Here is a 12676-nt window from a genome sequence, read left to right on the forward strand (position 1 = left end):
GGGAGCATCTTAAAAAAAAATACATCTAGTTCAGAGGGAAACACAGATAAGCAAGTTAGCTCTAAAAGGAACACTGAATTTGTACTGCACATTCAGTTTCACTTAATCCTTTTTCTGTTCTACTTTATATATGTAAATGTGCTCTCTCCCCATCGCTCTCTCTCTCTCCTCTCCCTCTCCTCCCTTCTCTTCTTCCCCCCTTTCCCCTTTGTCTGACTAGTCTTTCATTCAAAAGTTTATGTGGATAACAAGATGAGCTGTCAGGGATTTCTTTTAAAAACAAAAAACTATTTTCATTAGTGTACAATCAGCTAACCGCCCCCCTAGACCACACACACTATATGATGGAAATCAATGAACAGTATATACAGAGTGGGTACTTTATAAGTATTTATAAAAACCAATATTAACTAGGTATAAAACATTCTCAAAGAAATCCGCCCCCCCCCCCCCACCAAAGCCTCCTTTGAAGTCCAATTCAGACACTGATGAACTGCCTCTGGATTCTCAAAGGCTACAGCCAAAGTACCATTAGTTTTGGCCAGTCCCTTGCCAAGCAGGAGAGGTTGCCAGGAGAGGCCAACAGGACAGGCTAGGAATCTATCCTACAGAGGTCAGAAGCGCATCACCACAAGGGTGGCCATGGCAGTGCAGAAAGACTAAGGTGAAGAGTGGCTGCATTCTGTAATAATAAAGGCCATATACAGAACACTAAAATCCCAGATCTGAATGGTCACAAAACTCTTCCTCACAAAGTGTTTTCTGTTTGCCCGGGAGGTTTACACTAGACAGTCTGCAAGGTACTTTCCAGCTCAAAATGTTCAGTTATCGGTACTAGCAGATAGGGGCAAAGGCTCTTCTATGAACATTTCTCTCCTTCTGAGAAGACAGCTTTCAAGAGAGCGTGACTCCCAACTCTAATGTTCTCTCCTCTTCCTCATGCACGAAGTGGCCTTTTCTTTCCTTCTCCCTCCCTTCCCCAGCCCCTCGGTTCATAGGCTCAATTCTGTAACCAAGAGTCATGATCAAATCAATGCTGCCCATCTGTCCTAGAAGAGGTATGTCAGTCTACATGTCTAAAGCCCAACCCCCACGTCATCCAATCCTGGTTAATCTTCCAGACCAAAGGGCCCCTTCTTGTTCATCACTTCCTTTGGATACAGTTTCTTCCTATTAGAATGTAAGCTCCTTGAGGGTAGGAACTGTCTAAGCTTTTGTATTTGTAACCTCAATGTTTTACACAACACAGGCCCTGCATAAATGCTCTCAATCATCCGCTCATAAAATATCATGAGAAATTCACCAAATTTTAAGTCTGCAAAAATGTGGAAGGAACTTGTCTGAGGTTAATCTCTGAAGGGTTTGCTAAACAAAAACCATTCAAATAGAATCAAAAGGAATTACTTAAGAAAAAAAGTTCAAGTTCCCTGGATGATCATCATGAAAACATCTCACGTACAGAGAGATGCCCTTCACTAACTCCTCCTCATCAAACTCTCTGCCAGCCGAAGGTTTCATCCAGCTGGGACATCTTCTCAGACAGGCCTTCTAGAAGCATCCACAGGAAGCTGATCGCTAAGGCCACACACACTCATGACCCAAAGGCCTGGACAGGTACAGTCCATGCCGGTGGGAGCACCCCCAATTCTTTTCTCTCTCTGCTCTGCTTCTGACTCTCAGGACTTTGCTGCCCTCCCCACCCACAGGGCTCTATCCGAAGCCCTTCTGAGCTCCGTTTTACGTGGTGGCTTCTTCCAGGAGAACAGAAGCTCACTAAGGGCAGAGACTGTCTTTTTTGCTCGTGTCTGTACTTGCAGAGTTTAACACAAAACCTGCCACAAAGTATGTACCGAGTAGCTGTTTTATTTATATAAATCTCTTGGAATACTGAAATAACATAGCTGACTAAAGAAAATATTAGTAGGAACTTTGGAGCGAAGAAGCAAAACCAAAAGAATATTCTTCACATTGCCTGCAATAGCTGAAAACATGAAAAGGAAACACAATTCCGGCAAAATATGGAAGCTAGTGCTGACTCCAGAATGTGGAAGTTTTATTCATAAAGTAGGTGTCTATCATACTCTATTAGTAAAAACTTTGGATAGCCTAGCTCTAATAACTCTATACTTGAAATCATTAATATTTCATGTCTTTTAAAGTATTCAGTGATTTATACTTTTCATTTATTTGAACCAGTCTTCTCTTTCCAAAGTGTATATTACTGACATTTCCAATTTTTTAAGGAAACATACCCTTAGATTATAAATCACTTCCTTCAATAGAGAAGGATTTTCCTAAGTACTTGATCAATAAGCAACAAAACCGAAATCAGGCTACAAAAGAACAAACTTACCTCTTCTTCCAAAACAATGTGTCGTATAAGTGCTGCAACTAAATTCAGATCAACTTTTTCATCATCGATCATTTCTAAAGCATCTATAGTATTTGCTGAATACCTATTAGTGTTCAAAAGAAAGTTAAAATTGAGATACATGAAACTCCCGCTACAATAACATTTCAAGGGTCACTATCATATCAATGTACCCCAGCCATCAAAATGCCTGGGAGTTGTTCTGCCCCTAGATATATCAGGAATAGGCCCAAATTTTTCATACTTCCCTCAGGCCACCAGTCACAGTTACAGGGACGGAACAGTCAGTGCTCTAAACTCCTGCAAGGACTTATGGTCCAGATGGCCAAACTGGGTGGGCTGCTGTCCCTGCCCAGCAATGGGGGCAGAAGAACCACCACACTTCCTCTGGGACTCAGTAAAATGACCAACAAGTAAAACCCACCTTCCTCGCAGTTGCCTCACATAATCTGGCCAGCGTTCTTTATAAATTGCTTCCTTTTCTTCTTTTTCTGGTCTGTTTACATGACCTTGCATAAAGCCCCTCTTAAACTGGGGTTTGCGATCTGTATTTTCTGGTATATACCTGAAACATAAACAAGAAATCTTAAATATTCCCATTTCACACTATCCCTTTCTGATGTGCTCCACCTGCAGTTTTACTCAGATGCCCCATGATGGCTGAGAAGCAGTCCTGGGTCAGGGATGTCCAAGTCAAAGTAGGACATGCTCCAAGTGGTCCTACCCCAAGCTAAAAAAGGCCTCACCTGGCTTGGGATAGAAGAGGGGGCTCACGCACTTGGCTTCAAATCCCACACTCCAGACACTAGCTGCGTGCAGCGACTCTGGCCAAGGAATTTAACTGCTCTGGGCCTCTTCTTCCACATCGATAAAAGGAGGGTGTTGGATTCAGTGGGTTCTAAAGTCCTTTTTCTAGGTCTAAATCTATAATCCTACTGACATATCAGATAACAAGCCTAAGTTATTACCAAAAGGTCAGCCAATGTACAAGAATGCAATCAGCACGAGGGAAGGAAGCATCCACATTGGCAAAACTGTGGAGCTTTGAAATGTCAAATTTAAAGTAGCAGCATAAAGTCTGAGGTTTATATTCAGGATTTGAAGTTTCATATTCAAGTTTCACCTGCAGGATACTAGAAGATACATAATTATACAGAGCCACTGAAATCACATTATTATCATTTTTACCAAAATGACTAACTAAAAAATAAAAAGCTATCATTTCCAAGCTCCCCAAATGCTAGTTTTGCACATAAACATCTGATAGACTCATTAGATGCATTCTTATAAGGTTCCTCAAGAGCTGAAAAGTAGCTTTCAAAATAAAGAAAAAAGTATTCCATTTAAAATTCGCATCCTTCCCAGATGAAGAGTTAACAGCTCAGGATACACTGCTAGATAGACAGTACCAGACCCCTACTCCCCAGTCAATATTAACAACATAAGAGCATCCCTATAATCTTTTATAAAGCATCTGGTTTTGTTTCCTTTAGAATCCTCTCCCCACCTCGATCCTTAACCCTGACAACTTAAGGGCAGAGAACAGAGAATTGAAAGAATTTATTTTCTTTGGTGGCAGGAGGAGAATGCAGGACATGACTCTTTCGTCTGTCACCTGTTGATCTTTTCAACTGCTACCCCTCACATGACTCCTGCCACCTCAACTTCTTATGCCAGTGCTTAGAAGGGTTTTAGTTTGTAAGCAAGAGCTGGTCTAAAAAGAACGCACGGTCTTTATTTTATAAGCAGTAAATCTGTAGCTACATGGAGCCTTCTTGAAATCTACTCACCTTATCTTTTCAATCACATCTTCTAAAAGATACTCAGCAACAGGGAATGTAAAACCAGGTATGTGAATCATTGGACTGTGATCTGTTAAAGAAAGAAAAAAAAATACATACTGAACTTTTAAAAACCCCTATTACAAACAGGGTACAAAAACAGATGAAAGGATCTTCATTCTTTTCTCATGTCCTAAGGATAAGATTGAAAGAGAGCAGCAACCTTTGTACTTTAATAATAATAATCACAATAATAATCATCATAATCAATAGCAGTGGTCATTTATACCGTGCTTACTAACTACTAAGTGCCAGGCACGGGGCAGAGTAAGTGCTTTACAAATGACATTTCATAGAACGGCCTGGGAAGGCATTGTTGCTAATATCCTAATTTTACAGTTGAAGGAACTGAGGCAAACAGAGGTCAAATGCCCTGCCCAAGGTTACACAGTATTTCGTGTCTGAGGTTGGATTTGAACACTAATCTTCCTGACTCCAGGCCACAGTGTACTATGGTAACAGTTAGATGCTTTTAAGAAGATATACTTCATGGCGGATAGGGGGTGCAGTGGATAAAGCACCGGCCCTGGAGTCAGGAGGACCTGAGTTCACATCCGGCCTCAGACACTTGACACTTACTGGCTGTGTGACCCTGGGCTAGTCATTTAACCCTCACTGCCCTGAAAAGAAAAAAAAAAGATATATTTCACCCCAGTTAACTCAATACCACATTCCTAATTCTAGAATAAAATAATCCTCATTGCAGTCCTCCAAACCATCCTTGAAAGATTATCAGTTCTTCGTGCTCTGATTCTTCTTTCACAAGATGACTAATGTAGAAATATCTTTGATGTGACTGTACATAAACAACCTATATCAGACTGCTTTCCGTCTTGGGGAGGAGGGAGGGAAGGGAGGGGGAGAGAAAAGAAAAATTTGCAACTAAAAATCCAGTGTAAACAAATGTTGAAAACTATCCTTATATGTAATATGTAACTGGAAAATAATAAAATAAAATTTTTTAAAAGATCATCAGAATTTAAAAGAATTTAGCATCTTGTTAGGCATTAGATCAAAGAGTGCTAAATCCCATTAAGACCATCTTGTCACTTCAGGTAAAATAAAAGACTGGGCAAAGGATGACAGCTAAACAAAGACTTCAAGTCTAGGAGCTATGAGATGTTTCCCAAACCATGTGAGAGCATTAAATGCTATCATGTTCCATGACAGACAAAGGAGACATTATGTTCGATGCTTTAGTGAAGAAGAATTCTATCCGTATCATGCCTCTTGCTCCTGTGCATGTTCCCAACCTGGCCTGTAATACTAAAAGAACCAGCACCAGCACTAGAGGAATCAATGAAACAAGTGCCTGGCCCCACATAGCCATGGTTCTGAATCTGAAGGCTTTCTCCATGATGCTCTGATGTACCAGAGCTGAAGGAGAATCCCTCACCATGGCAGACATGCATTTCAGGAAAGTAAACATATTCTTCTAAATTTGAGGACTAGCATTTTCCCCCATTTTATTACAAATCCTCTGGAACAAGCATCAAGGTATCTGCCATATGCCTGTTTGAAAAGTTTAGCTTCCTTCCCAAGGCACTAAGAGACAGAACTAATGAAATACACATATGTAACTATCTAAAGGCAGAAGAGACTGATAGGAAATTTCTATTTCCTTGGGATATTAGAGGAAAAAACTTTCAAGGTAAGGTGATGAAAGCACATTAATAAAAAATCAAGTTCAGACATGGGTTCAATGATATAAAACCTTTTCAACCGGCCCCCCTCAATTCTGTTAGGAGTTTCTAAATGCCCTTTAAATCACTATCAAAAGCAAATTTTGAAACTTTGTTTCCTAGGACATTTGAATGAGAAAATGCTTTTCGTTCTGCTTATACTCTCATTCAAAACTCAACCTTGAAAAATCTACACTTTTGGAAGTAACTCAGCTTTCAAAAAAATCACACTGTTGCTGCTGTTGTGTATGTATGCAAAATAAAACATTTAATCATATTTTTTGTTAGTTAAAAACTAGAAATGTCAGTATTGAAAGTAGCCTTTAAACATTTTAAAACCTTTCCACAGAAATAAATTGGAAATATCACACCCACCAAAATATTCCGAAAACTTCTCAGCATTCAAAGTTGCACTCATCAGAATTACTTTCAGGTCAGGTCGAAAGGTTAGGAGATCTTTAATAACAGTCATTAAAACATCTGACTGCAGATTCCTTTCATGGATTTCATCAAGTACAATGTGACTAACACTGGATAATTGCCTAAAACAGAAGTGCAAAGTGTATAACTCATCTTCCACAGAACATTTGATAACAACAAAGGCACAGGAAATTAAGTGCAGTAATTAGTGCTACCCAATTCAATAATTAAGCCTTTGAGAAACAACAGTCACTATTCAGCCTCAAGAGAAACATACTTACGGATCTGACTGGAGCCACTGAAGAATGATTCCTGTTGTGCAGTACAAAATGGAACCTTGTTTCCTTGGCAACCGGCTGGAAACGGGAGAAAGGGCGATGTATTAGACAGCTCCAACTGTCTTCCAACCTGTACTAGGTACGTGACAGCTAAACAACAGAATAGATAACTGCCAGAATATTTCTATGGCAGAACTAACCCTCCCAACACGATTTCTGTCAGACAGGAGAAATCTCCTTTCTTTGAAGGAGACAGAAGATTATTTAGGGCTACATCCCCATCTACCAAATGCCTGAACTCTTTCTGTTAATTCTGGCCACACACACTGCTCAAAACCAAAAGAACCATGTTCTTTCATAAATGAAGAATTTCTCTTATTCCTTCTCTATTAAGCAAAGTGTACAACATTTTATGGTTAAGATCCTTCCTAAGAAACATGAAACAACATTCAAAAAATAAAAATCCCTGGTACAGAATTTATTACTAAAGAATGTCAATGAAAAAGGTTCACTCTCTGGGTGAACAAGCACACCCAGCAGGCTAACTGGCTGCATGGTGACAAGTGTCACTCTTCCAAAAGAATGCCAATACTCAAAGAGAAAAACTTCATGTCAAATGAGACCAATCTTGAAATGTGAAGTAATTTCAGAGTTGGGCACAAGGTCCCCTGGGCTTCCACTATATTCACGATTCTCAAACAGGGACTGTGTGGCAAACTGTCAAGGTGGTCTGTACTTCCTGGGAAAACAGTCTGGATCCAGTGTTGCTTCCCAGAAGGGGGAAACCTGCTCCCAGGAGGCAGGGGCTGGCGTAGAAGCATGAACTGGGAGAGGCACAAAGTACAGAACGGCTGCTCTGGGGTTGCTGAGGAAGGCCCTGATGACTCCTGTGGTTCAGTCTCCCAGTGTGCCCCCTGGACAGTGGATCGAAGGTGCTTCCTGTGGCCTGCTTGCCCTTTGTGCTTGGGGTCACAAGTATGGTTTTTCCCTATAAACCAAAGGAGAAAGCCCCTTTACCTCTGGAGGCGGATCTGGTAGCCGGTACTATGGCCACTCCCACAGGGCTCTGCTCTCTCCGCAGCCACTCTCTCTGCAACCTTAAATCCAAACACAAATGTTGGTGACATACAGCGACGTCTGGGGACTTGGTGGAAAAGTACACAGATGAGTCAGACTTCCAGATAGATTGGATTTTTAAAAAAAGTTCTCAAAAAGTCACAAAATCTGTCATGGACACTTACTTCCCATTGCAAATCAATGTAGCTGATGTCAATGGGCATTCACATAGGAGGAATACAAGCATCACAGTCCAAAAAATTAAATTTTGTGCAAAATCTAAACTTGCCTATGTCTGATTGTAAGAACGGAAAAACAATGTTTATCCTCCTGGCCTACAAAGCCACGGCAAGTGGCTGGAGCATTCTGGACAACCACAGAATAGAGGGTTGATAAGAAACCCCAATGGGCAGCTAGGCACCAATATCACGGTGAAAAACATCATTACCCAGAAAAAGGGCTCTGGCGAACAGCAAGTCATCATGACAGCTTCATGGCTTTGATGAAGAATGAAAGCCCAACTTCAAAACACATGCTGCAATTTGTTTTAAAAACATGTTTTTGTTGTGAATGGTGACCTAGTTTTTAGATTCTAGATATACACACATGTACATATATATGTGTATAAAATGGGTGAAGGAAATAGGAGCATAAAGCCCTGTAAGACTATTGTGATCTCTATATCCCAATATAACTTCTTTCCTCTGTAACTGAATGGTTTTTATTTTATTTTATAGTTCTAAAAATCCAATTCCAAGGAGGGGTACAGAGACCGCCCCAGGAAGAGGCCCTGCTTTCAGAGATGTGTCCTGCTCACATTCAGAGACGTATATGCTGTCAGCCTGACTCACTGGGGAGAACAAGAGGAGCCACATGCTGTTGGACAAGGAAGGTTCTGTCTTCTCCTCTCCGGGGCTAACAAGGCAACCCGCAATAGGCTAGGTAAGCAGGCATTTCCTCACTAGTTCTCTAACAGACATTAACTGAGAGATGCCACATAAACCTCAGCTACTGTCCCAAACTCAAGGAATGAATTGTTCTAGAAAGGACATTGTCAGGCTAGTCAGGGACTTACCAAGTAGCCTAGCCATAAGTAAACTCTTTCTTGTTGACTACCGGTCATAATAATGACCTAGAGTAATAGATTTGGAAGATTTTGCCAGGGCCTCCTAAGGCAGGCAGGAATATGTGTATGGACACATAAATGCCAAGTGGACTCACATCGTTATGGTTTGTTTGAGAGTTCTTTTCTGTTTCTTTTATAGTTTTTTTGCCTCTTCACTTTACTCCAAAATGTACATTCCTGTTGCTCTTATTTGTGTGCAAACCTGTAATAGGCCCTCTCTCCTCTTGGGTACCAGATAATAAGTGGGACTTGGGGTTTCAAATCGTTTCCTTGTTCTCAGCTGTGATGTGAATAGGTGAAATTAGCAGAGGGCCAAGTGAAAAACTGAGGTATATTATACAGGAAAGGCTTGACTGTACATGGATGTTAGTATTAGAAACAACCTAATGGGATAGAAGTAGGTAAGGTTTAAAACTTCAAAGCCGCTGACCAGTTAAGCTTCTGAGAAAGGGCACCCAAGACACACTTGGGCAATCTGGCCCCCTCCCTCCCCTTCTGCTACTTCACATGTCACTGATCTGCTCAAGCATAACCTCCAAAAGGCCTGAATTTCCCCTTTGCCATGGTGTTGATTCATCACTTTATGGAAGGGAGAAGGCTTTTGTTTTTTGCTGTTTAACCTGCATTAAGTCTAACTACATTAATGAGGGGAAATGGTTAGTTTCTCAGCATGCTGCTGCTAGACTTTCTTTCCAAGCACACAGTATGGTGTTCCTGCTTTTGGCTGCAAACACACCTTACCGTGGATTATCCCAAAGTCAAATAGAACAGACAGAATGATGTCGTTCAAAAGGGTTTGGAGCCAGAGGACAGGTTGTAACGCGGGCTCTGCTACTCAGCTGCATGAGCTCCCGGGTGTCACTCGACAATGTCAGATCTAAGCTCTCTTGTCTACCCAGCACTAGGAGGACAAGACAGCTTCTAAGGTTCTTTCCAACAAAAAATGCTACAAGGAGATGATCGGTTATGCAAATATCATTAAAGCAAAAATACTGAATGAGAAAAGGGAAAAAAATCCCCAAACTTTTAAAAACCAGGCGCGATTATATAGATTAAACACACTGATGACATAAGCCCTACAGCCTATAATCCTTTAAGCAGACCCCAATGTAGTATCCAAAGTAGTACGACCCAACTCTGAGTGACTTGAGCTAAAATGAAATGGCTCATCATAAGCCACATGAAGCATTCAGTTCATGTTAATGTTTGCGATCTCTTATTTGGTACGGCTCTTGGAAAACATCTTTCAAAAGGAGCCTGAAAGGATTTTTGTTTTCCAAAATGTTGCCCAAACAAGTGGAAGCGCTAGAAATGGTCCTACTAATCTCTGAGACATCTCCAAGTATCTGAAGGACTATCACATGGGTGGGGGGAGGGGGGAGGGCAACAGGCAGAACCTGCAAAGAGGCAAGCACAGGCTCAATATCCAATGGGAATGAATGGGCTGCCTTGGAAGGAGAGCAGAGGCCTTCCTTCTCCCTGGAGGTGTTTAAGGAAAAAGCCACAGCAGCGATTCCCTTTTAGACGCAGGCTGGATCAGACAGCCAAATGTCAAACTAGGGATTCTAAGCTGTAACACTCCAACATCGCCCCTTCTCACAGCTGCATGCTGAGCTTGTGAGTCAGCTACACCAAACAAGGCATGAGCAATGGCAACTGAATGGAGCACTAGCAAAAGGCAGTAGCTGCTGGGAGTTTATTAGGACTTGCATGAAATATATTGCACTGGGCACATCATAAATTTAAAAACACAAAACACAATTCATTTATAAATAAAAGGTTTCTTTTTTGTTCACAAATATTAAAGCAGAGTGATTCTGTGGTCTATTTGATAGGTTCAATTTTCACCACCTGGTACCTACTTGGTTTTTGAGGCAGCAAAATCAGAGAATGAAGGTCAAATTCTTAGTGAGTTCCCTGGGTGGTGGGGTTGGGGGAGGGGGCCTCCAAACCTGTGACTTGATCCCTGGACCTCTGAAGATTAGTGCATATTCTACACACTCTGGCTTCAAGGATCTGACTGGGGCACTGAAAAGTTGAGTGACTTGCTCAGGGTCACCGGCCAGAACTTGCATCCAGGTCCTTCTGACTCTGAGGCTGGCTCTCTGTCCACTCCACCCAGAGTCTCTTCCAAAATCACCTTAACCTCAGCAGCAGTGTCTCTGAGACTTTTTCACAAGGAGGACAGAAGGATCCTTCCTGCAGTAAGATATTAAAAAGGGGACGTCCCTTACCGAAATGGCGCTGATTCTTCTGGGCTGTGTGCACACTATCCGGCAGGCGGAGCCTTTCCCTCGTTCAATGTAATCATCCAGAATGAACTGGGTAACTTGGGTGGTTTTCCCACACCCAGTCTCGCCACTTATGACAGTAACCTGATTGTTATTTATCAAATTTACCAATTCCTATTTGAAACAGAGGTAAGAGAAAAAGGAAACCGTAAGCAAAGACCTCTGATCTAAGAGAGCACACAACCCAGCAGCTAAAATGCCACAGGCGGTTGAAGCTAAAACAATTTCAGAAGAAACATCAGTACAGGAATAGAGAACCGCTTCCCTTCTCTCAAGGGGACCTCTCCAGTTACTTCTAGCCCACCAGAGGGTGCAGTCACAGCAGTCACCCACTCCTGCGTGGGACTGCTAAGATAGTTCCTCTGGCCCTTGCTCTGAGGCAGTTACTCAGTGGACAAGCATCTTCTAAGTGTCTGCTCTGGGTACTACTGCACTTACTATCTCCTTTCCTAAGACCTGACAGATCAGAAGCAACCAATGAAAAAGGAAACGGGCTAGCAGGACCCAGGCAGGCTGAGGATGTAAGTGATGGCTGGAAGTGAACTAGAGCAAAGAAAATCCAGACTATGAAAAATTGAGTATGAAAAGCTGCAATGGCATGGGACCCTTCAGTGTGGAAAAAAAGCAGCCCACCTTCCCAACTCCCTTACAGTGGAGTGCAATAACGGTGGCAACGTTAAGGAAAGCTTAAGTATGCTGCTCAGTACTTTCCTACTTAGGAAGATGTCCACAAATAATAGCTAAAAATTTAAAAATAAAATGCTAAAAAAATGCTGAGGACATGTTACCTAGGAAATTTACTTTTTTTGCCAGCCTTTTAAAAACCAATTGTTCAATGTCAAATGAAGGGGCATCTTTTAAAGACAGCAGTATGTGGGAAAATTAGCTTTTTTAAAAACCTTAAGAATGGATTCAATAATTACAGAATAAAAGTCATTATAGGAGAAAAGCATAACTCATTTATAAAATAACTGTCTTCTTGTCCCATTCTAAGCTGTTAACTATTCTAACAAAGTTCCTGATTGGTCACAAAAAAATGGCCACCAAAAAGCCTCCATAAAGTCCACAGCAGTATTATTAGCTCTTCAGGTAGCTACAGACTTTCTGGGAGATTTCTGTTAGTTATAGAGATAAACAAGTCAAAGAGGACCTAAGCAATGGGAAGATCTGGGCAGCCAAATTCTCATCATCAATCAGGCAAGTCAGAGGAATCGCTTATGTAGGCTCATTGTTGGTGCCTGGGGAGATAACGGAACAGAGCCATCAGGAACCAGAGTGGGGAGAGTTGAAGGTTTGATTAACAACCAAGAGAAGAAGGATATTTAGGAAGCCCGAATTCCTGTATTTGTTCTCCTAAATTAAATGAAAGAGAGAGAGACAGAGAGAGAGAGACAGAGAGAGAGAGAGAGAGACAGAGAGAACACATATGTACAGATCTGTCTATGTCCCTCACACATTTTTATAAAGGGAAGGGAACCAGCTTTCATCTAGCATTACTTAGCATTACTATGTGCCAGGCACTGTGCTTCTAAGCACTGTACAGGTAGTGTCTCATTTGATCCTCTCAGCAACCCTGCAAGGTCACTGCTCTTATTAACCTTGTGATTATCT

General features: G+C 41.5%; 1 protein-coding gene across 1 annotated transcript in view; it reads right to left on the bottom strand.

The window, feature by feature from the left end:
- The window catches only part of DHX36 (DEAH-box helicase 36), a 48130-nt gene that overhangs the window by 15287 nt on the left and 20167 nt on the right, over positions 1-12676 (bottom strand). Inside the window, exons 5-11 of the mRNA XM_043994324.1 lie at positions 11009-11179; positions 7610-7689; positions 6596-6670; positions 6270-6436; positions 4162-4243; positions 2796-2936; positions 2354-2456 (exon numbers count right to left, since the gene is read on the bottom strand). Of these exons, the coding sequence (XP_043850259.1) occupies positions 2354-2456; positions 2796-2936; positions 4162-4243; positions 6270-6436; positions 6596-6670; positions 7610-7689; positions 11009-11179 (819 nt within the window). The remainder of the gene's footprint in view (positions 1-2353; positions 2457-2795; positions 2937-4161; positions 4244-6269; positions 6437-6595; positions 6671-7609; positions 7690-11008; positions 11180-12676) is intronic.

This window comes from Dromiciops gliroides, chromosome 3, assembly GCF_019393635.1.
Source record: "Dromiciops gliroides isolate mDroGli1 chromosome 3, mDroGli1.pri, whole genome shotgun sequence".
NCBI classification, from domain to species: Eukaryota; Metazoa; Chordata; class Mammalia; order Microbiotheria; family Microbiotheriidae; genus Dromiciops; species Dromiciops gliroides.